The sequence below is a fragment of the Panthera uncia genome, chromosome C2 (genome assembly GCF_023721935.1).
Source record: "Panthera uncia isolate 11264 chromosome C2, Puncia_PCG_1.0, whole genome shotgun sequence".
In the NCBI taxonomy this organism is placed as follows: Eukaryota; Metazoa; Chordata; class Mammalia; order Carnivora; family Felidae; genus Panthera; species Panthera uncia.
Genome location: NC_064810.1, coordinates 17926560 through 17952673, shown reverse-complemented (window position 1 = coordinate 17952673; position 26114 = coordinate 17926560). Strand labels below are relative to the sequence as shown.

Below are 26114 nucleotides of genomic sequence, written 5' to 3'. Positions count from 1 at the left end.
GCAAAAGTTAATTTCTTATCAATCCCTATTTAATAAATGCTTTTTTTTAATTAAAAAAAAGTTTTTTAACATTTATTTATTTTTGAGAGAGAGAGAGAGAGAGAGAGAGAGAGCGGAGGAGGGGCAGAGACAGAGGGAGACACAGAATCTGAAGCAAGCTCCAGAATCTGAGCTGTCAGCACAGAGCCCAACGCCAGGCTTGAACTCATGAACCGTGAAATCAAGACCTGAGCCGACTGAGCCACCCAGGTGTCCCTTAATAAATGCTTCTAATAAGAAATCTAATAGACTTAAATATTAGTGACTTTTACTTAAATTAGAAGAATTATCCTTTTACAGCATGGTTCATACTTCTTCAAGATACAAATGACTTGATATGTAATATATTGTGATGATATGAATACAGTTTTGCTTCTCAAAACAGAAGAGTTAATATTTAGAGACTGTCCTTCCTTGGAGTGCTACCAAAAAAAATGTGTATATTGTAAAAAGTTACATATTTTAATACAAATATTATTAACAATACACACACACACACACACACACACGTACACATACTTCATTAAATACTCATTTTGGATCCAAAAAGACTAAAGGAAATTTTCTAGTACATAAAAGAATACAACAAAGAAAATGTTGCCAGGTTATCTGCTGTTTCTATGAAGGATAAGGAAGTTTTGCCAAGAGGCATAAGACTAATTCCTTTGAATGTTCTTAAAACACAAACAGCCACATAACCTAGAATAGGTAATTGTCTGGAAGCGTGGGATAAAATGTCTTGGACTCCAGTGTTTTAATTTTTTTTTTATGTTTATTTATTTTTGAGAGACAGAGAGACAGAGCTTGAGCGGGGGAGGGGCAGAGAGAGAGGGAGACACAGAATCGGAAGCAGGCTCCAGGCTCTGAGCTGTCAGCACAGAACCCGATGTGGGGCTCAAACCCACAAACTGCGGGATCATGACCTGAGCTGAAGTCGGACGTTTAACCGACTGAGCCACCCAGGCACCCCCAGACTCCAGTTATTTTAAACTGAATTAATAAGGAAAGAATACCCTATACAATTATAGAAAGTAAACTAGAGAAATTACAAAAAGGATGAAAATCTTTATGAATGCTTCCTGAAAGCACCGTTTTTATAAGAAAAAGAAGGAAAACCATATATCCTTCTTTGTTATAAGGATAAATCAGGAACAATGAAAATGTTTATCAACAGAGGACAAGGGCAACTTTTTAAGAGTTTCTAAGCTTTAGCAATGTAAATGTTTCACGTTTTCAAGACATAAAATTAATAAGGAGGGAAAAACTAAAATTGAAGATAAACAGAAGTAAAATATACCAAACTGGTAACATAAATAGGGAAAATTAATTCTACCAACTTTTAAATACATTATCTTGGGGCGCCTGGGTGGCTCAGCTGGTTACGTGACCAGCTCTTGATTTCAGCTCAGGTCATGACCTTATGGTTCATGAGTTGGAGCCCCACATCGGGCTCTGTGGTGACAGTGTGGAGCCTGCTTGGGATTCTCTGTGTCTCTCTCTCTCTGCCATTCCCTCAAGCCCTCTTTCATTCTCAAAAATAAATAAATAAATTTAAAAAAAAACCACAACATTATCTGTAAATCTGTAAAGTCATAGTGAGATACATTCTAAAGATAAATGGAGTGCCAAGATATCTTAAGCTTTACTCAGTTGGTTTATTGATGGTTGTAATATATCATAATTAAAAAGATTTTTTTTAATGTTTACTTATTTTTGAGAGAGAGAGAGGGAGCGAGTGGGGGAGGGGCAGAGAGGCAGGGAGACACAGAATCAGAAGCAGGCTCCAGGCTCGGAGCTGTCAGCACAGAGCCCGATGTGGGGCTCGAACTCAAAAACCGGGAGATCATGACCTGAGCCGAAGTCGGACACCCAACCGACTGAGCCACCCAGGCGCCCCTGACATCCTAATTTTTTTTTTTTTTAATTTATACATATTATATATGGCAAAGCAAGTAAATATATTAGTAGCATAGTGAGGGGCGCCTGGGTGGCTCGGTTGGTTAAGCGCCCAACTCTTGTTTTTAACTCAGGACATGATCCCAGGGTTCATGTGTTGGAGCCCCGCATTGGGCTTTGTGCTGACAACACGGAGCCTGCTTGGGATCCTCTGTCTCCCCCTCTCTCTCTGCTCCTCCCCCACTCACTCTCTCAGTCTCTTTCTCTCAAAATAAATTAACTTAAAAAAAATAGTATAGTGGATCATTAGGAACCAAGATCATTACTGCAAGAGACAAAACAAATATTTAAGAAGTTAAAGTAAAAAAAAAACAACACCGAACGCGTGTGATCCCACAAGAATGGCTGGCTCTCAGAAGGGACTTACTTCTTGGCAATACTGCAAGATGTCTTCCTTGGTGCCGATGCACGTTTTGGTCCCCGATGGATCGGACTCCCACTTCCCATTCTGCACGTTCATGTGCATGTTCAGCTTGCCACAGAACATGGCAACCTGGGGTTCCGCAAGCAAGCCAGCATTGCCGTCAGTGGGCACCTAGAAAAAGAAGTTTAGGTTAGTTATCCAAATCCACAGCTCCGCGGATGGGGTTGGGGAAGGGTGGTAAAGAGGAACCTGGCACAGAGAGGTACCAAAAATAGTTTATTCTCGCTTTCGGAGGTTCCTCCAAGCAGGGATTAGCCTTGCCTTCAACGTTCCTTTGAGTTAAGTAGAATGTGTGTTACCTTTATCTCCAGCCACCTACAATATAGTGCTTTTTTCACACTGAAACACAGGAATTAACAAGATGGAGAAGAATGTATTCACTGAAAAGTGTATGCGATTCCCCACAGCAGATTTTGCCGTGCCTCCTGAAAAGGTTCTGAAAATAAAATAAGGTGTTTTTCTGAAATAAATATAATCACCCTGAAGGAAACCGTATTCTCCTAATCATCTCCAACGGACTCACACAAAGAACGATGCCAAGTCCCTGCCTGATGACCAGGTCTAAGAATAAGGTTGCACAGTGCCTCCTGGAGCAGACGCCATGGTGTTAGTGTGCTTATTAGCTAGCAAGTGGACATTATGATCGTTTGAACATAAAAACTACTGTAGGATTTGCCATGCACAAATGTGACTGAATATGTCGGCCATTCCAATGGTTTTCCCCCGAATATTCTCTGGTTATCACTCTCTCAGGTCTTAAGAATAGATTAAGGGTGCTGGAGTCTCATCTCCCCAACTTTGCTATGGAAGGATGCAGACTCTCCGAGACTGTCAGAGTATCTGCTGTGTAGTAAGCTCTTAGTAGGTCTTGGCCATTACCACTGGAGGCAATATACCATTTGCCCAAAATAAAGGAAAAGGTTGCCCTTCTGTATTTCCAAAGCCTTCTGTGCACGGGTATTACCTTCACATAAACATTAAAAAATTTTTTTTTCATATAAATATTTTAAAAAGGGAAAATGGACGTTCTGAAACGCCAAGAAGACAGATAACAGCGAGGGATAAAAAAATAAATAAATCCACAGGAGTAAAAGCGTTATTTGAAACCAGGGAATCAAAAGACACATTAAGCAAAGTAATTCCTCCTTTGTTAAAGCCAGCTGCTGAGGAAGCGTGTGAGACCCGTGTCGAGAAGAGTTAACTGCCACCAGAAGCCATTCATGCAGCCAAGGACTGGAGGATTCTATAATAAAGCGTATCATTTCTAAAAATTGTTCACAGGAGGGAATAAAAAACAAAATACTAAAATTGCACTGAGAGATTTCAGTTAAGAAATAGCTTCTTGACATTTCTTCCCACAGAAATGTAAAAATAGATCAAACATCTGTCCGTTCTAGTCATCTTCATATATATTTTGTCCAACCACAGCAGAAGATCTGTTGTTTAAAAAAGAAAAAAACAATCTTGCACTGAACCCAGCTGAGACCCATCACAGACCTGAGTGCAAGAGCTCCTGGCAGAATCTCTAGAATCGTATTTCAGGTAACATTTTCTCCATGTCTAATTCTACCCTGTAAGGCATACCAAAACAGAATTTGGCCTCGACATTGCCAGATGGAACAAAACAGCAGCTGAGGCCACGGCATCGGGTCATCAACAAGAAGAGCTGGGCCCCTTGCACACCTCCCACAATTTCCAAGCCGGAACCTGGGAGGCTCATTCTCCAACAGATGCAAAAAGCAGTCTAAGGAGAATGCTCCACAAACTTAAGTTTCACAGCTTTCCTGAGGGCATAGGAGGAAGTTCAAAACCTTGATTCTAAAAATCAGAATACAAATTTTGCCAATTTTATTGAAGGAAGGAGGAAGATAACGACACTGCAAGAAAGGCAGACAATAATCAGGCACCTATAGGTAAGGCCCTGTATTAGAGACTATGAAGGTTATAAAGATATTTTTAATATATAAAATTTACTTATTCATACGTAAAATATAAGTCTCGCCATCAGGGCATGTACAATCTAGTAATGAAATCACCACTGGATTCCCCATGATACTTTACTCTGCTCAAACCCATTCCTTGTCCCCAAGATCTCCAGTCTTAGCAGAATCTTGGTAACTTATCTCTAACTGAACAGAGAGACTATTGATTCCCCCAGCACAGCTGGTAATTATTTTATTGGATTTCCCCCTTGCTGGCTCAAAATTTCTCTGTACCTCAGACTCTCCACAATCTGTTCACTACAGGCTTCTACATCCTCGCCAGTAAAAGTGCCCTTCATTCTGTACCTTGTCCTCAAGAACACTTCAGTGCCACTTTCTCTCCCTGTGGCAGCCGGCCTCCAACAAGGCCCCCAAGGATCCCTGCCTCCTGGTGTTCAAGCTCTTGTCAGTGCTATCCCCTAATGCGTAGAAGTCTGTCTGTGCAACAAATAGAATACGGCAAAAAATCATATATGACTTCCAAGGAAAGGTCAAAAAAGGCACCCCGGCGTCTTTCTTGCTCTCTGGGATCCCTCGCGTTGGGAGAAGGTCAGCTGCCATGTCGTACTGACATTCAGGCAGCTCTACGGAGGGGCCCACGTAATGAGATGCGGAACCGAGGCCTCCGTGTCAACAGCCTACAGCCACATCAAGCCTTCACGACTGCAGTCCTGGCTGGCATGACTGAAACCTGGAGCCAGAACCACCCAGAAGACACTCCCAAATTCCTGACCCACAGAAACTGAGAGACTGAATGTTTGTTTTGTTTGTTTTTTTTTAAAATCATTAAATTTGGGGTAACCGGCTACACAGCAGCAGATACCTAACAAGCTCTTTCTTTTCCAGCCCCATGAGGCATCCACAAATAGCCTTTGATCTCCTCTACTGAAAAAAGCAAACAACAGACAAAAGAAAACAACAAAACCCCCACAAAAAAACCCCCACAAAACTTCCTCCATTCTCTTATCCTCCAGAGCAGAGGGTGAATAAATTTCTTCTGCTGGGGGCCAGATAGTAAATATCTTACGTTTTGTGAGCCAGTCTCTGCTGTGACTACTCAACCCTCGGACAACACGCAAATGGGTGTGGCTGTTTTACAACAAAACTGTATTTACAATGCAGGCAGTCCGCCAGATTCGGCCAATGGGCCTTCATTTCCCTGTCCCTTTTCTAGAAGAACTATCTTCCTCCCATTTCTTCCAACAAATTATATGAGCTGGTGATTTCAACACCCACTGACACCACCTTCTCGCCTGCCCCGTAGACCCCCTGCTGTCTGCTTTACATTCCACCCATCAACTCAGATTGCCTTCTCAAAGCTTGCATAGGACCTCTGCAGAAACCAAATAGGCTTTTTCTTCAGTACCTGTTGCTTTTCAACTTCTTTGCCATTGACGAATTCTTCCTTGTGAGTCTTTTCCCTCGGACTCTGTTGGAATGAACAGAGGTCTCCTTACCCCTTTGATTAACCCATTACTAACTCACAAGCCTTCAATTCCATAGCAGAAGACATTCCTAAAGATGCGGGGTGGGGGGGGGTCGCTTCTCTTCTACCTTCCTTACAAAAGTCTTCATGATCTCTTCGAACCCCTCACTACAGAGAGGCGACTCCAATGAAACCACAACAGTTGTAAAGGACAGCAATTAACATTTCTTTATGAGGACCCAACACGTGCTAGGCACTGAACTAGTTCTGGGAACAAAGCGGTAAATCAGGCCAAGTCCTTGCCTTGACAACAGGGTGTCCACCCACCCCAGTTGGCCTGGGACTGTGGGGTTTCCAGGATGCAAGACTTTTAAGTGCTGAAACTGGGAAAGTCCCTGGCAGGCTGAGACAACGTCATCCTACGGGACAAACACATTGAGTAGATGTGTTTCCTTTGTTCCTACCTTGACTTCTTCTTTTTTATTTCTTCCATTCGGCACTTCGTCATCCTTCCCTCTTTCTGACTTTATAGTTATTTTGATGTCATCAGAGTGTGTGTTTGCACAAGCCCACTACCAAATGGTGGTAATCTTTCTCACATCTCAAATGAATGGATTATGGCTCTATCATATTACTGGAAAACATTTTTAATTGCCTTATGATCTCTTTCATTGAACAACGGCAGTTAAGGCCAGAAGATACATGTTTCAGTTCCTTTTGGATTTTCCATTAGATGAGATCTAATCTTTTTTCTTTTTTAATATGCATTTGTTTATTTTGAGAGAGAGAAAGAGCAAGCAGGGGAGGAGCAGAGAGAGGGAGACAGAGGATCTGAAGAAGGTTCTATACTGACAGCAGAGAGCCCAATGCGGGGCTTGAACCCACAAACCACGAGATCATGACCTGAGCCAAAGTCGGATGCGTAACTGACTGAGCCACCCACATGCCCCCAGATGAGATCTAATGTTAACTTTAAAAAATAACTATGGTGAGTCATGACCATTAACATGCTCCATTTGCTGACGGTGGACATTGTTTAATAGTCCAAACTTTGATTCCTCAATAATTAGGGCAAATTATTATACTAGAAATTACAAAATTGGCGGTATGTATACATCTGTTACATTTGACATTACAAGAGGCCCTTCACAAATTAATACTCAATTCACAGAAACACGTTTCTCGGGCAAAAATTCTCTCCCAAAGCAATACCTACCAGCTGTGTATGAGATCACAGCAATTAGCTGGGAAATGCAAACAGAACAAGAAGCTTTTCTCTTCTTACCGAAGCCCACCTGCAAAGAATTCCACGTTTTAAGTAACATTTTCCTGGCTCTGCTAATTAAAAGAAGAATGACCCATAAGGATCCTCACCTGCATTAAATAACGGATTTAAGAAACAAAGCCCGGCTGCCAAAAGCAGTCCCCTCTCTGGCATCCAGCCAGAGGGAAACCATTGCCAGCCAAGATGGTCACACAGGAGAGAATACTGAGCCATCATCTAAGGGCCTGACAGTTTTACTCAAATCCCTTTTTCTGAATGAAGCCTTAAAAAGTGGCTTATTAAATTATTCACAAGGTCCAATTCAGGACCTGTTAACATGGGCAGTCTTAAAACTGAAATCATCTGGTCCCAGAGGAAGTCATTTGCTGCCAGTGAAAATGCATATTCTGTCAAAGTCATCCTAAAAATAAATATTCCTCCTTTTGGGGTGCCTGGGTGGTTTAGTCGGTGAAGTGTCCAACGCTTGGTTTTGGCTCAAGTCATGATCTCCAGGTTTGTGGGTGCAAGCCCCATGTCGGGCTCTGCACTGATGTGCAGAGCCTGCTTGCGGTTCTCTCTCCTTCCCCCTCTCTCTCTGCCCCTCCCCTGCATGTGCACACACTCTCTCTCAAAGTAAATAATTAATTAATTTAAAAAAAAACTTTACTCCTTTAAACAGAAAAGAAATAAAAAATTCTAGTAGATGGGAAATACAGCCACTTAAATAATGATTATATTTTAATTTTGTTTTCATTTGAACACTAAGGTAACTTAAGGTTACTTCGTGGAAATCCAAGGTAACACCTACAAGACTGGAACCCTGGCATAACTGGCCATTCGTGGTGCACACATTTCTGAGAGACTGAAAATGAAGATAATTCTTGTAAATGGAATGACTTTCCACTGACATCATAAGACCAGAGACGCTTTCCCATGGGAAAACAGTGTTCAGTGACAATGAACAAAATAACTGGCTAAAACAAAGGTGCGTCCACACGCTGCCTCAAAAGCAACAGCCTGTTACAGAATGTCTGAACTACAGAGACCTAATGACCTAAAAATGCTGTAAATCTTTTAAAAACAATCCTTGGCTACCAGAAAAATACTGTAGGGCCTTAATATATAGGATACTGATACTGAAGTGAAAATGGACTTTCAAAGCAAGTTAGCTAGAAAAGGGGTTTAAAAGCGCTTACGGGGAAATTAAACAGAAAGAAACATATTTACCTAGTTTAGCCCATCCCTGGAGGTGAACCTGGAAACCTACACCAAGAACTGATGCACTTTGCAAGGGCAAAGCCAGCTTCTCCAACAAGGTCCCCTGCAGTCTTTCACACTGGGTGTTCCCTTTCCCAAAAAAGTTTCTCTATTATCATCAATGAGATCAAAATTCCTTATAGAGCTGGCTTGGCAGACATGCTCCCACGCAGTCCTGACTAAAAGGGAAAGGGAACAAGGAACGCTCTGTTTTGCTGGCTGAAAAGTCCTGCTTGGCAAGAAGAGGGCAGGGATCCATAGCTTAGTTGCATCCGTGGATTTATGTAATTTTAGGGGTTGTGGCAAATGAAAACCATCTGGTTTGTGCATTTAAACGGACTTCTCACTGGTCTGAATGGCCAGCCTCATACCGTCCTATTTAATCAGTTCACGATTTCCCCCGGGGCCCCGGATTCTTGTACAGTATCTTTTTAAAAGCACGCAGCGATACCATTTCAATCACATGCAAGGTTTCCTCACGTAAACACAGTCTTCCCTTAACCTGGGCATAACTCAATTATACCCCACAAAATTACTTTAGGTTTACTTTTAAAACATTCAGATTTTTCCATGTTCAATGTAATTATAACTGTTCCCTAAGAATCACAATCGAGGGGATGTGAGAGTGAACCCCTTTCAAGGGGAAACGCAGTACGTTTACACTTAACATAAACAAATACGCATTCTCCAAAGGAAAAGACTATTCCCTTGAAATGCGCCCCCCCCAAATCATAAGCAGAACCATAACATCCGCAATTGCCCACTTTGTGTCTAAAACAGGGCAACGGGACATTGAAATTAAGATTCCTAGAACTGAAGAATCTGTAAAATCACCCATTCCAATTCTAAAGAGAAGGAAAAGGCTCTGATAAGGATTCATCTGAGGCCACAGTGTCACGAAGACCAAAGGGTGGGGGTTGGGCCTACTCCATCAAGGTTTTGTTTACATGACCAGGATGACTCTCAAATTAAAACAGAAAATTGAAATTTTCCTAGCTTTTGCCCCCTGTGTGTGGGTGCATGTATTTGCCGGGGGAAAGAATGGAAAGGCCAGTCAACGCATATGGAAAAACGAAATGTGATTAGAGAAACTGTACACAGTTTTGATTTACCTGTGTGGAGAGTAGACAAATTCATTACACCCACCGTCTGCTGCACAATTATTTCAGATCTCCAGTTTCAGGCCAACAATGATTTGCCGCAAGACAGAAAAGATTCTTTCTGAGAACTAATCTGCAGATTTCACTCCTTGAAATTTGACTTTTTTTTTTTTTTTTTTTTTTTTTAAGTAGGCTTCATGCCCAGCTCAGAGCCCAACACAGGGCTTAAACTCACAACCCTGATATAAGACCTGAGCTGAGATCAAGAGTCAGACGCTTAAAAGACGGAGCCACCCAAGCACCCCAAAATCTGACATTCTTTTTGGAACACTGTTGACCTGGCTTCAAATGACAAGTTATCCCTCTTTGATGAGTACATCGTCTCTGTTGATATGGTAAAGTTAATTCTTATATAGGGACCCACACAATGGAGACCACCCCAGTGGCTGGGGCCCACAGCACAAATCTAAACCTAAATCAGCCGGCACTTAAGGGAAAACACCTGTCCGGGAATTTTAACGTACACCATTCACAAGGTGCCAACTAAGCTTTAGCTAGTTTACTTGACCTTCGAAAAGAGGACCTGCTAGCTTTATAAGGAAATTTCCCACTTCGGCCAATTATGCCTGTTTCCGGATTGCCTCTTCTAAAGCTCTTTAAAACTCTTTCTTTCCCCAAATCCCTGGGAACACAGTGCTCCCCCAATTCATGGGCTCTTTTCTTTTGAAGGACATCAAACTCATAACCTAAAATGTTTTAGTTTTGTCATTTGACAATATCAAGCTTTTCTCTCTGCCCAAAAGACGGATATTCTAAACCAGGCCCCAAGCCCCTTCCATTTCATAGCAAGTCCAGTAAATAATTCTTGCTGCTTGTGGCCAGTATCAGGAGCTCTCTCAACAGAAACCTTTGTTATTCAGTACCCACCAAATTAAATTATCAACATTTAAAGCATGAATTTTAGGCAGGCCCAAGAAAGAGTGATGTCCATTGTCTAGAACAGCTGTAATACTGGAATTAAAAAAAATAGCGCTTCATAGATGGCAATCAAACTATATGCCTAAAAAAATAACTATCTAATTAATGCCCATTTAGTCCTAAACAGTAAATGTTTTATATTTGATATGTAGTATATTTAGACCACATGCTTATATATATCATATATATCATACATACTATGCCCTATATTTGTCTAGTGTACTTACATTGGTAACAATCAAAAAAATTTTTTTTAATTTTTTTTAAATGTTTTTATTTATTTTTGAGACACAGAGAGACAGAGCATGAGCAGGGGAGGGGCAGGGAGAGAGGGAGACACAGAATCGGAAGCAGGCTCCAGGCCCTGAGCCGTCAGCACAGAGCCCAACGCGGGGCTTAAACCCACGGACTGTGACATCATGACCTGAGCTGAAGTCGGACGCTTAACTGACTGAGCCACCCAGGCGCCCCTCAAAAATTCTTTTTAAGGTCATTTTGATGTAGAAATCGTTTATCCCTTTAATTCAGTCTTTCCTTGTAAGTTTCACTGGTATGTTTTATATAGTCGCCCGACAAAAAACACACAGTTATCACATCTTTATACTATTTTCACTCAGCATTGCTGTCTTATCAGCCTTGACCTTGTGAGCCGGGAGATAGGAAAAGGGGAAGGGGCGAAAATCAAAGCATCTACTTAGGCCTTTCCTTTCATGATCTCATTTGACTGAGAAAAACCGAGATAGTCCCTTTCACATCTGCTTAAATAATCAGAAAAGCTCAAAACCTGCCTAGGAGTCTAGTCAAGTCTGTTACTCTACAGCCTATGCTTGCTTTTCTTCATACTAAGCCAGCTGGCATCCTTTCTACTAGTTCTCAAAGCCTTTTTTATTTTTAAATCTTGAATATTATTTTCAAACAACTTTTTCCCACGAAGGCAGTAATATTTTGTGGTTCTTTGTTACCGGCTTTTTAAAATATTATTCTTCGAGGAAGTAAAAAGGGGGTAGCAAATCCACAGTGTAAGTGTTTAATCTGCATTTCTGAATTTAAATTACTAGAACCTAGCGTAATGTTTGGAATCTCCCTTGAAATGCAAATGAAAACTTCCTCCTAAATTTGTTGTTTCCTTAAGTCGGAAGCAGCCAACTGAATCTACAAAGCAGGGGCCCAGAATCCCCAACATTCCAACTGTTAACGTATGCACATCCATCCTTACCTTACTTCATCTATATTTTCAGGGATATATGCATATCGCTGTATATAAACATACTATGCAGCTAGCCAGTGATAGCAGTAAACACACATGCACACACACGTGGTTTACTGATGGAGATCAATTAAAGGAAATTTCACATGACAGTGCTTCGTTAAATTCTCATTCTAGACTTAATGCATTTAAGTCCTATTGCTAACCAGCTGGAAGACCTTGAAACTGGGCTTCTCACAGATGCTGGTTTGAATGACATTCATTGTGAAGAAATTTGATGATAACAAATGGACAGTTTTCCAGTATAATTTCTACTAGTTCTGACAGCTAGGGCACATGAGCGTTCAGTACATAATGCAACACAGAACATTTAAATTCTATTACTCCTCTCCATTGGATTAAAAAAAAATTTTTTTTTAATGTTTTACTTATTTTTGAGACACAGAGAGAGTGGGGGAGGGGCAGAGAGAGAGGAGACACAGAATCAGAAGCAGGCTCCAGGCTCTGACCTGTCAGCACAGATCTTGACTCGGGGCTTGAACTCATGAACCTCGAAATGTTGGATGCTTAACTGACTGAGCCACCTGGGTGCCCCGGTTTTGTTTTGTTTTTTAATTTTTTTAATGTTCATTTCTTTTTGAGAGAGAGAGAGAGAGTACTCCTCTCCATTTTTGACACAAGAACAATTCTATACATGTTCAATTTCCTAAGTTTTACTATTTTCTACCAAATCTGTCCAAACTCAGCCAAGATCAGTGGACCCATAGGCCCGAGCTATATTAAAACGGTTATTATTTTAAGCCACTGAATTTGGGGGTGGGTTGTGGCTTTGCACCATTATTGTTGCAACAGAAACTAATACAGGCATGTATTTGATAGGAATACTAAAATACTAAGTAATAGAATCAGGGCTCAAAATTATTTCAGAAGGTAGAAACTTTTTCAAACTGAATTTTTTAAGTATATACAATACCCTGTATTTTTGCTTGAAATAATTCTTTGAAGTAAGTGCAGGACAGGAAAGGCACAGCTGGGGAGCAGTTCTGTAAGAAAAACTTCCAAAGGTTTTAAGACATGAAAATGAAAGGGGGGGTGGTTCGGGGGAACAAGCTAACTCACTCTTTTTTATGTTTTACAAATACAAGGCTCCAGATGATCATGGCAAATCTTGCTGTGCCAATTCCCATCTACAAGGACGTATTCACATTTTTAGACAAACATTAAAAAAATTTTTAAAAAAGATTCCTCCAGAGGGTGTGCAATTGAATAAAGGCCACCTCATTTAAAACTGAGTCGGAAGGCCAGAAAGGAGAGGTCTAACTAACACACTATGGATAGTCTTCAATTGCAGATGGACAGGAAGAGAGGAACCTCACATGCCCAACAGGAAAAAGCTTACTTTGCTACCCCAGCAAGAGGAGGAATTTCTCCTTGCCTAGCAACAAGCGCAGCCAATAAGAAAATTCCCCAGCTCAGCCACTGAGAAACCACCACTGTGAACTCTTGCTTTCCTTCGAAGGACTTTTACTCAAAGCAGCCCCTCCCAACTGCCCCCTTTTCTCTATATGAAGTAACAGTTCCCGTCCTTTGATCTCCTTTGGTTTGCCACAGCTCGTGTGTCCCAAGATGCAATGCCTCTGCTATTCCCAAATGAACCCATTTTGCTGGTTTAGTTTTAAGGTTGACACGGGAAACAAAATTTTATTCGGGAACTTTATTTTCTTTTATAATTTTAAAAATATTTTTCTGAGAGACAGAGAGAGAGAGAGAGAGAGAGAGCGCACGCAGGAGAGGAGCAGAGAGCAAGGGAGAGAGAATCCCAAACAGTCTCTGAGCTGTCAGTGCAGAACCTTACAGGAGCTTGAACTCACAAACCACGAGATCATGACCTGAGCCGAAACCAAGGGTCAGATGCTTAACCCACTGAGCCACCCAGGTGCCCCAATCGGACAACTTTTTTTTTTAATTTATTTTTTTTAACGTGTATTTATATTTGAGAGAGAGGGGAGAGGGAGAGAGAACACGTGAGCAGGGAAGGGTCAGAGAGAGAGACAGAGACAGAATCTGAAGCAGGCTCTAAGCTCTGAGCTGTCAGCACAGAGTCCGACATGGGGCTTGAACTCATGACCTGTGAGATCATGACCTGAGACGAAGCTGGCTGCTCAACCGACCTAGCCATCCAGGCGCCCCCCAATCAGGCAACTTTAGAGAAAATAAGAAAAAATAAACCTGGAAGCCAACATCTGAAGGAACATCACAAGGACAAGTCTATCACTATGACAACAGGGATGGAGAGTGGCTGAGAAGGGACATCAAGCAGACGGCGAGCACCTCATCAAGGAGACACTCAGGTGGACGGAAAACCATCTGTCAGAGTTTCAGAGGAGGCTGCTCCATGGGGTGGGAAGGTGGAAGAGGTTAGAAGTTTTCAGAAGGCTAAAGCAGTAGGATCTTGTGCTCAAACAAAATTCTTTGTGAACCCCTCGTAGCTGGGCACCTCCCCCTCTAAATCTGGATTTCAGCTTCACACAGCTTGTGAACACTGGTCTCTCCCCAGATTTGCTTTTCTGCTGTCTTTCCTGTTGTTAGCCTATGGGCCTTACTACCCTGTACCTTCGAACACCTTTGCTCCCTTCTGGTACCACATACTTAACACAGTTCTCAAGAAAATGACTAACTATACTGTTGAGTACCCTGAACCGGTTAAGGGTGAACCCCAGCTGTTTGAATGGAAGATACTCGATTTTTCATTTGATTTCACTGTAATTAATGTAAATTAAAAAATTTTCAAGCCCAATGAGTCCTACTATTGAGAAACTTCTAAGGATTTTTACAACTTGAATAAGCAAATCCACTTTTTGAGTGTAAATTTTATCAACTCTTCTCAAAACTTTTCGAGGTAAATTTAGTGTTCCAGTGGAGATTGTGGTGACTTAGTATGAAAGATTATGTTGTAAACTGCTTCATTAATAATTTTTACATGCCAGATGATAATCATTGGGTCAAATAAAAGAATATTATTAAAATTAATTCCAGGGCGCCTGGGTGGCTCAGTCGGTTGAGCGTCCGACTTCAGCTCAGGTCATGATCTCACAGTTTGTGGGTTCGAGCACCGCGTCTGGCTCTGTGCTGACAGCTCAGGGCCTGGAGTCTGCTTCAGATTCTGTGACTCCCTCTCTCTGCCCCTGCCCTGCTCACACTGGCTCCTCTCTCTCTCTCTCAAAAATAAAAAAAATAAACATTAAAAAAAAATTTTTTTTAATTCCAATAGTTTCTTTACTTTCTTAAAATGTGGCTCCTAGAATTAATTACATATGTGATCACGTTATATTTTTGAAAAAGAGAGTGCAAGCAGTGGAGGGGCGGAGAGAAAGGGACAGAGAGCATCCCAAGCAGGCTCCGTGCCCAGCACAGAGGCCAATACAGAGCTAGATCTCACAATCATGAAATCAGGACCTGAGCCGAAATCAAGAGTCCGACACTTAACCAACCGAGCCACCCAGGCGCCCCACAGTTACATTTCTATTGGACAGCGCCACCCTAACCATGTCAGGCACAAGCCAATGCAGAATTGAAAAAAAAAAAAAAAACAAACTGTAATGAAATATTCATGTCAACATGTTACCCATTTTCTTTAATTAATCTTACTGCACTCCTATCGCTTCCTCTCAGTCTTTTTTATCAAGTCTTGGAAAGCGAGGACTTCAATTAGTTCCGTTGGCCCAGACCAGCACATTTATATCCAGGAACCTGATGAATATTTGATATGAGATAGGGATGAGATGAAACAATGGCTTAGCTGTGGCATTCGAGCCATATTCTCTTTGCTTTATCTCCTAGAGCTAAAAACTAAGGCGTAAATAAGATGCTCTACATACACGCAGCGAAGCTTTTAAGAAGATAGCAATCGATTGCTGCTATCTTTAAATCTGATTTTGTGGGCTTCTAAATCTTTTCTTTCTTTTTCTTTGTATCTCTGTAAATGACACTTTGTTTAAGGACAGATTTTTTTTTTTTAATTAAATGTATTTGGTTTCCACTCAATAGGTTTTTAAAGGGAAGTATTTTAATGAAAACAGTCTAAGGCTATTGAATAGACAAGGCTTCTGGCTCACATTTCACATGTGGCTGTGTGAATGCAAAATCGTGTTCTAATTACACTTCTCCCAGCAAAGAACATGCAAATTTCATCACTAAACACGAAGATCACACCCCACCGGGCAGTATGAACACAAGCAGTTGTGGATACTTGCCACGCAGAGCCTGGAGCAGCCCCCTCAAGAAGGTAGAGGTGTGTAAGAAAAACGAGGACGCCATGGAGTTTGGGAACATGGAAACAAGCACTTATGTCACTCGATACCTCACCCTGAGATCATACCAGATTTCTCCCACATGGCACCAAACAAGTCCTGAAGTTAAAGCCTCCGTATCGCCTGGGTTTAGTGCACATAGACAAGTAAAGTAGAATGCTTATGAGTTCTAGATATAATTTATCACGTTACCTGGGAATATACTATCCCCATATAATCTGCAAGCTAAATAGTCAGGACTATTCCTGGGGGTCATTTCTCTCTTTGATACGGGACTCTGGATGTTGACGTGATATTTGTGACACCTCACTCATCATCCGGCAGAAGCACTTATGTGTATCTTTTATCCAATACCCTATTCATCACTGTCTAATGATACAGCTCTAAAGTGGACTTTATTGATAGCACTGTATCTGTAGCGCTGCAATGCATATTCTGAGGCACGGGGCTCAGGCTAACTTGCTTAAGGTACAAGTGAGTGCAAATGTAAAAACCGTTTACTTCTTTTATTTTCTCTTTTTCCTTTTCCCGCTGCATTATTGACCCCACTCGTCGTGTTTGGCATAGAAGAAACAGTCCCAAGGCATCATTAGATGGGGAGAAAAGAACAGGAAGTTTCTGAACAAACTGTAGCTGGCGGGAAAAAATGGAAAACGAGCTTCCAGAACAGGTTGTGGATTTATAAACGGAGCCAGTTTATCAATTAATTAGAACATGTACAGGAGGGCCATGCCCACAGGGCTGCATCTTAGAGTTATCCATTCGACCGACCGCGGAGTGGGGGAGGCGGGGGGGTGGGGAGGGAATGGGCATATTCCTTTACCCTTTGTCAGCCCAGAAATACATCCCTATTTTCCTTCACAGTCTCTATCACGTGTCAGGCTTCAGGTGACTGTGAACCCCATGTAGGCAGAGAGACCAACGGAGCTAAAACAGGTAGAGGTGGTGAATGGGATCTTTGGTCTTGGGCTGTTCTTAGGGAAGGAGCCAGTATACACGCATCTTGTCCTGGTACATTCCAGACTATCCACCTCCTTTAATAGCTCTATAATTTCTAGCACTAAAATGGTACAAAACTACTTACAAGGTTGCAGCTCCTCCTTACAAAAATGCTCACTTCGTAGGTAAGTTAAAAGATATAATACTGTCCTTCAAATTACATTACACTCTCAGAACAGCGCTCAGGGGGATAAGGGGTGCACACATCAACCCCAGAGCCTCGCTAACCTCTCCAGGAAGTCATTTCCACCTGATTTCCGACTAGCCTGAGGTGGAGTGTTCAGAACACTCTCGAGTCCATTGGCCTGCTGTCATATAAGTGCCAAATTTAAGGGACTTGTATGTGTTAGCAGGGGTCCGTGAGCTCGTGTCCTAGAAAACGGTACCTACTGGCCATCACCATCAGTAGACTGCTTTCAATTAACAAGGAAGCTCTTAAGTGGGAGAATGATAAATAACAAATTACATGCAAAGTGTTTTGAAACAGCTTTAAAGCAAGTCATGTTCAGAGGAGATCAGGCACACGGGAAGAGAAAGAAGAGGGAATAAAAGAATTTGCTCTGTGAAAGCTGAGACCAAGGAATTCAGATATTTATCATTTACGTCTGTTCATATCTCTTCATACATATACACATTCACACATACTTTCATGTTTACCCATAGATAAGAAGCCACCTACAGTCTGCTGGACCAAGAAAGATTATAAATAAGCATGTTATACGGGGTAAGAATTTGAATACCTATATGTCAAGTGGCATCAGGGAATTCATGATCTTTAAACTTAATGCTATTTTTAGAATATTTATCGAACTGTTTCAGAATGAGAACACGAAGTACCTTATTTTTAACATGCAGAGAAGATATTTACATTACGCCCTTTGGTTTATTTCCTTTCAAAGTTACATAATATTTACTTATCGTCTGCCTTCCCGGTCCGCTTAAAAGCCTCGTGCTATTTATTGTGTTTTTATTACTAGGACTTTCAGTATAGGAGAAAACCGCTTTGCAAAATGTAATAGAAGGTCGGAGAGAGTATTAAGTTGATGTGAAGACGCTACGATAACGTTCAAACAGCATTCCTACTCATTGTTCAAACTGTAGTCTGTTAACTTACCACTTTTAGTGTAAGCCAAGATTGTTTCTTTTCCTCCAGGGTTGTAACACTGAAGAGTACTCAACGTTTAAGTTTCAGGCTATTTGCTTGATAAGCAGAGGCAGATTATCCTTCTTAAATAAGGCACCAAGGCAATTCTCAAAGAAGCTTTCCCTTTCTGGAGCTCAAGACTCACAATGAGAATTGTTCAAATTGCCTTTCCTATCAGAATAAAGAACATTATGAACTACAATACCAGGAGAAAATCATTCTGAAGGGAGGCCAAGTGAAGACTCTGTTTCTATTTTCTTGGCTATGTTAAAAAACATGTTGCAGAAACAATAGAAGGCCAGGAGCAAAAGAATATATATATGTATATGTATATGTATATGTATATGTATGTGTATATATATATGTATACATATATGTATATATGTGTGTGTGTGTGTAGATATACGTATATATATCTATCTACATATATAGAGATAGATATACATATATATGTGTGTATATATATATCTATATATATATAGAGATAGATATAGATATATATATATGTATTTGGAGCCTTACTTTTCCACTTACTTCCAATGTCAGTTTCAGTGACAAAACATCTAAATGGTGCTATTACTACGAGGATGCAGTTGATGGTACCCCCTGTAAGTATTCACCTAAGTTTTATCTGTCAGAGCAGAAGAGAATGTGTACATGCTTCGAGCGTGTGCACAAGGATTCCCAAGTCTTTTTTTTTTTTTCAATGTAAACACAAACAAGATGAGTTACAGATCTTCCCTGACTTACAGTGGGGTTACATCCCCATAAACCCATTGTAAATTCAAAACATCTCATGTTGAAAATGCATTTAATACACCTAACCTACTAAACATCATAACTTAGTCTATTCTCCCTTAAACATGCTGACACTTACACTGGCCCACAGTTGGGCAAAAGTGCCTAACACAGGCCTATTTCATACTAAAGTGTGGAATACCTCATATGCAATTTCTTAAACACGGTACCGAAAGCGAAAACCAGAATGGTTGTCATTGTATCGGCTGTTTACTCTCGCGATTGCCCCGTTTACCCTGGGAGCTGTGGCTGGCTGCTGCCACCCAGGATCACGAGAGAGGATTGTACCACAGACTGCCAACCCGGGAAAAGATCCAAATTCAAAAGTACAGTTTATACTGAAAGCGTATTGCTTTTGTTTCACATTATCCTGAAACTACAAAGTCTCACGTTGAATCATCGGTACCTCACTGTCCACCTGAGACCCCCTTGCCTCTCTCTCTCCCCACATACAAGCACTGAATAAACAAGTATGGAAAGCATTAGGGAATGCCTGGCATGAAAAACACGAACAGTAATAACCAGCGTGTAGAATCCATCATCATTGACAAAGGCATAGAACAATACAAAATACATTCCAACTTGGATACCCATGAGATTCTTTTTACTGTGGCACCAGGAGAGTCATTTCCTAACGCGGAAAAAAGAAAATACAGCACCCACACGCCTGTCTTTACCAACTCCCAGGTACCAGCCACAGCCTGACTTGTTTGAGGACCTCCAGTTCCTCTAAGAAAAAAAACAACAGGGTGCAAAAAGCAGGGTGGCTTGTGATCCTTATGGCTCAGTAACCTTCAATGTTAATTTCCTGACTCTTCAGTAACCCATTCCTGAGAGGAGTATCATTCTACAATTCAGGCAACATTTAGAAAAAAAAAAAATCAGATTATCGCACTAGACTCCAAGATTTGCACCAACGGTGTGGGCGGCCAGACTCCTTTCATAAAGCATCCCGTCAACTATTTAAAACATTCCTGCAGCGGAAGGCCCTCAGCAGCATGAAACGGATTCTCAGAGATTGCGACGTAACCTGACACCTAAAGTGAAGGCTAGTGTAAAAAAATACACCTGAAAATATTACAAGGAGGAGACAGAAACTATTTGTTGGACAGCTAAGCTCAACAGCACTTGCTGATTGCTATCAAATACTTGTCCTTCTCACTTCTAACAGAGAAGGTTTCAGAATTTGATTCCTGGGTTAAGTTTCAGGAAAGTTCTGGCTTGATGCCTTATATGAAGATAAACATTTCCCAGGTACCGATCACACGCAAGCCTGGGGGCTGGGGGGAGCCAAACATCCCTGACTTCAGTGGACAAAGTGAACGAAGAAGACAAAAACGAGGAGGCCCCGTGCACTAGTGAAAAAGGTGCTAAAGTGACATAGCAGTGACTAGGTTGGCTTGGAGAAGGAAGAGATGGACAGAGTTGGCAAGGAGTAGGCAGACCAAAGACCGGAGCAGAAAATGGACATGGGAGGAATATAGGGAGAGCACGTGTGAAAGGTAAGACAGGGCTAGGTATACATGACCTTGACTTTGAAATAATATCCAAAGCAAAGGAGAACAATCGCTACATTTCACAGAGAGCAACAGCCCATCTGTGTCTAAAAAAATTTAAAATTTATGTTTTAAGGCTGTGTTTGCATAAAGGTGATTGTAATTCAGGCTAGATTCATTACCATATTATTCCTGACTATAGTCATTTTTTTCCTTCTGATTTTAAAGTTTATTCTGAGAAAGAGAGCAAGAGAGACAGAGAGAGTGGGCGAGAGCACAAAGTGAGGGAGGAGAGAGAGACAGAGAGAGAGAGAGAGAGAGAGTCTCAAGCGGGTTCCATGCTGTCAGCTCAGAGCTGGATGCAGAGCTCAAACTCACGAACTGCGAGATCATGACCTGAGCCAAAGTCAAGGCAGATGCTTAACAGATGGAGTCACCCAGGTGCCCCCTTTCCCTTCTCATTTTAAAAGAAATTAAAATTGAAATATTGTCGGGGTGCCTGGGTGGCTCCGTCAGTTAAGCATCTGACTTAGGCTCAGGTCATGATCTCATGGCTGGTGAGTTCGAGCCCCGCGTCGGGCTCTGTGCTGACAGCTCAGAGCCTGGAGCCTGCTTCGGATTCTGTGTCTCCCTCTCTCTCTTGCCTCTCCCCCGCTCATACTCTGTCTCTCCCTCTCAAAAAATAAATAAACATCTAAAAAAAAATTGAAATATTTTCATGGGCCCAAAGCACCGTGCCTACCATGCAACAGTGGAGAACCCGGGCCTGGGGTGAGGGACAGGGGAGAAGCCAGGAAGCACAGCACGCATGAGGAAAACAGGCAGCGAAGGCAGAAAACGGAAGCAGGGGTGGACAGAACTCTGAGGCTTGTGAACGTCAAGGATGGCAACGCATGGGGTGCTGGTGGTGGGGGGTGAGTTTGCAGTACCTTCCCAGCCAACCTCAACGGGTGTCAGAATACATCATGCTGGAGAACTCGAGTTCATCCCAATGGAACGGAGGAAGGAAAGAAACGCTCTAGTCACCGCTTCCCTGGTTCATCAGCAAACAGCCTATTCGGCCACCACCTCCGTGTGCCCCACATCCCAGCAGGAGTTCTCGTACTCAGTATGGTTGATCAACCCATCTGCAGGTCGTTGCCTTGAGTGATGGGAAGTTATTTTAAGTTTCAAAACTAGCACACGCTTCATGGAGCGGTGTCTATGTAACCTGGGGAAAGGATGGTCCGCAGTCTTGCATCACTAATCCGTTCCTGAGCCACAGGGAAGTCTTGCCCGCATGTGCACGGAGGAACAGCCCTCAAACAGAGAAAGAACGTGCCACAAAGGCTACACCCTGCCCCTGCCCCTTTATACAGTGTTGCAAAGATTTCAGTTCTACCAAGAAATCGAACCATGGAGTGTTTATGTAAGCTAAACTTTTAAAACAAATTTGTCCAGGGGCGTCTGGGTGGCTCAGTCAGTTAAGCTTCTGACTTCAGCTCAGGTCGCGATCTCACAGCTCGTGGGTTCGAGCCCTGCGTCGGGCTCTGTGCTGACGGCTCAGGGCCTGCAGCCTGCTTCGGATTCTGTCTCTCTCTCTCTCTCTCTCTCTGCCCCTCTCCTGCTCGTGCTCTCTCTCAAAAATAAAAATAAACATTAAAAAAATTTTTTTTCAAGAAAACAAATTTGTCCAAAGAAAGCAAGAGAAGTACACAACTGTGACCACACACACATACACACACACTCGACGGCATATAGATTCAGGCTTCGCACATTACCGTAGTTGCTCACGGTGTATCATTCTAAGTAATAAGAATTTTAAGTAATTGGAATGGAGGTACCTTTTTCAGATTTGCTAGAAGGTGTTTCACAGGGCCTGGCTTTCTTTCTAAAGAGGGAACGACTGATGGGAGTGTGTACCTCACACGAAGCTACTCTGGCCTGAGGAAGGCAAAACTCCCAAATATCCACACGCAAAGCCAACCTTCGTAAACAGCTGCTTTAACTTGGCACTCGCCTTCCGATGCTGTTCAGCTGTGCGGTGCGGCTCTAGCAGGGAGGGCTTTTCAGCCCACACGGATCATGAGCCATCTTGCTTTTTGAGCTCCATGAACTGTTTCTGGGTAGAGGCTCGAGGTTCTAGGGAAAGTTAACTGTCACGACTTTGGTGTGGCCTTTGTTACTAAACACTCGCCAAGCAGCCTCCGCCAGCCTTCTCCAACTAAGAATCACCTGGCTCAAAACGTCAGTAGTGCCCCTAGGTTGAAGAAAACCCTGATCTAGCCTTTTCCGCAGGGTGAAAGAGTCACGTCTTACTCGTCTCTCTATTTCTAGGATAATACTTAGCACAATATTGGCACCCAAATACTGGTTGAACCGAATAGAATTTCTCCCAGAACATATTGAAATAACTAATCCAACTGAAGTAATGTAAAAAGTACAATTATGTAAGTTCTACAAAATATACTTTGCCTCCCGCAGATACAAAAACAGATACATATGTTAATTTTTAAAAGATACCTGGACTATCAAAAGTTATTAACATGAAGCATGATAAAGCATCCCAGTCAAGATTGGCCCGGGATTATTTTGTAGACCATACCAAAAAAATAACTTTACTGTATTAACTCCCTTGTGGGGTCAATCTATAGCAATACTCTAACAACAATTAAGAAGCCTTGAGGGCTAACTGTCCAATCTACAAACATACACAAAAGGCGAGGTAACTGCTTCTAAGCAAAGCTGTCAAAACAGGACCATGCACTCATTACAAGGACTCCACGACCAAGGAATCCAACCAGCCCTTCTGTCCATGGGTAATTCTGGCCTCATTCTAGCCACTCTCCATAAGATGGAGAGCAGGTCATTTGTTTTTAAAAGAGCTAATCATATTGACTCTACTTGGATTTGGCAGGAACAAAGGAATTATTCCAATATGAGACCTTTCTGGGACACCCTGAGAGACTGAGCAAAAGGAAATGCAGCACTTGAACTCTCCTGAGTGCTATCCCCACAAAGATGTCTGCTCCTTATTTAGGAATCCTGAGAGAGGATTTTCTGCTCTGAAGAAAATGCTGACTATATAACCAGATATGACACACTGGTTTAAAGAATGTCTTATGCCACTTGAAATAGACCATCTTTCCTCATTTATCTGCAAGATGTCTGCCTGCCAAGTTGTTTCTAAGAGAAACAAACTAGTAACGACACAGCGCCATCATTCCCAGCCACAACCTGCATGCTCAGTGTGGCAGATCTGAGTCACCACGTTGACATAGTATTTTTGAAGCACTGAAGATATTTTAATTCGTGCAGGTTTCAAATGTCTATTGTAAGGTTCATGAAGTCCACTCCGATACAGTTTACTCTCCGTGAGTGGCAAGGACTCTAACCTGGGTCAAGGGGCTGTAACAAATTTCAAGATGGTAAGAATTTTTGGTTTGTTTAGCCACAATGTATTCAATGCATTTCTTTACAGAGAGCTTCTCTTACATAAGAAACTTTTTGTGGCAAGCTCACAAACTTTTTGTGGCAAGTCATTAATCACTAAGAAACATATATTCAAAGGGGACTAAGTGAAGTGTAAGATAGATTTTTCAAATTATTAATAAATCCCTCATGTAATTCCTAAATCAGTGTCCTCAAAAACAGTTTCCAAGAGATGTTAACAGCTATTCCTGAGGCAAGGAGGATGGGGTGATACTCTTGTCAAACACATACGGGAAATGGACCCTTCAAGATGGAGGCTTTGTGAAAATCCTATAATAATGAAGCCAGCTTAACTATTTTTACACTAAGTTTCCCAAACGTATTTGGCCACGGGAGTCTTCTAATATAGCACATTTAACATACTTGGAACAGAATTCGAAAAACATGCTAAGATATTTGAAATGAATGACCAAGCAAAATTTAATCAGACCTTTTTGAGTATATCAGAATAAATAAAACCAAAAGAAGTCTTTAAGGGAACAAGGGCAGTCAATGTCACCAAGTGCCCACAGAATGTATGATAATAAGGCGTCAGATCTGGCTCTAGACAAAGTAATTTTACGACATGTAGCACGCAGAGCAAAAAAACAGAGGATAAGAATAAATAGGTGTTCACCACCAGAATATTTCAAAAATAAATCATGGGCATTTAGAAACACGCAAAAAAAGTAAAAATCGAGAACTTCATAAGGTTTCAATACAGTGCAAAGTCCAACGTCTTTTGTCTCTTAAACTATACAGGTAAACTGAATCAATGTGGTTTATTACAAAAGTAAAATTAGAGTTTCATTTAGTGAAATAAATGTGGGATGGTTGATGACAGGTGCAAACACCTACATCACATCCCTGGATTCCAATATCACAGTTGTAAAATTCAATAATGTGATACTAGTAAAAATAACAAATGGATAAGAACTAAGAAAAGGCAGAAGACCTTGATATAGTTAACTCTGAACTAAAAGCACATAGCTAAGCGTAGAAACAATTAATGCTTTTCTTTCTACATGAGCATGAGCTATTACTGATTTCACAATAGAGAATACAAATTACTTCTGATTTTCCCATTTTTGCACAAGTGAGAGTGAAATCAGCCCAACTCTTAAACTTCCCTTTCTACAAAGGAAAGTCCTTTAGAAGAAACTTTACAGATCTTTATACCTGTCTTGTGACATTGGGGAGCTCAACGATGGTGATAAGTAAAAAACACCAGATAAGTAAAGGACAATTTAACATAATACCCAGAACTTCACTATTTCTTAAATAATGTTTTCCTTTAATTAAATATTATATTGAACTGGTGGGTTAATTTTCACTATAAAGAAGCTATAAAGCGTTCAATGTCACGTGAAAGCCAGACTGGTCATACTTCCCGCGAGAAATGAGCAGACTGTAATTTCTATGAAGGCTACATTCAGAATCCAAACTAGACACAGAGCATTATTCTGTTATGTTTAAGACACAGCAGAATCTGGGTGTGTGTGTGTGTGTGTGTGTGTGTGTGTGTGTTTTAATTGCCATAAATTAGGTCCTCTGGCTGTTCACAGAATAGATTCAGCGGTAAAGTTTAAAACATCCATGAAGGAAAAGTCTCTTGCTCTGAGTTTCTGTTTGAAGACTGACAGAGTGGTTTCTCTGGACGCAGTAGCACTGCACGGATTTTTCAAGGCAAGACGATGCTTCTGCAGAAAAGAACAAAGACTTTCTTCATAAGGAGACATGCTTGCCCATGAAAATAGTGGCTTAGAGCTGAAAAGCACACCAGCTACCAATCGTCATTGAATTTTCGGTACCTGCTCTGCGAATCCCCCTATGTCTCCATATTTTACAACACTCAAAATCTTCAAGGAAAGCGGTTTTAGGTATTCAGAACATTCCACAGGATATTCTATAACACTAAAATCTCCGGGAATGACTAAACAGTTTTATGTTATGTTAAGATTATGCTACAGGCAAAATTCCTGTTTCTAAATGTGTCAGGTCTGGACAGCACAAATATGTGAGCTTTAAACGCCCAAACAAAAAGACTCTACTTTGTACTTAACAATCCATATTTTTAGTAGGTAAGCCTTCCCTTCTTTCCATCCCTCACCGCCACAGAAAAGCAGGGGAAAAAAAAAAATCTACTTAAAACAGCCCAAACCATCTTTTAGATGGGAGTTCACTACTAAGAATAAATTCTATTCTTTTCCTTTGAGCATGCCTATTCCTGGGTAATATAAATTTATGTTATCAATAAAGTACTGAAAAGGCCCATAAAGTAAAA

The 26114-nt window shown here is 41.4% G+C and overlaps 1 protein-coding gene across 6 annotated transcripts in view; it reads right to left on the bottom strand.

The window, feature by feature from the left end:
- The window catches only part of APP (amyloid beta precursor protein), a 272606-nt gene that overhangs the window by 208540 nt on the left and 37952 nt on the right, over window positions 1–26114 (bottom strand). For all 6 annotated transcript variants that reach the window (XM_049629302.1, XM_049629304.1, XM_049629305.1 and 3 more), the window contains exon 2: window positions 2363–2530. In XM_049629302.1, coding sequence (XP_049485259.1) covers window positions 2363–2530 — 168 coding nt within the window. The remainder of the gene's footprint in view (window positions 1–2362; window positions 2531–26114) is intronic.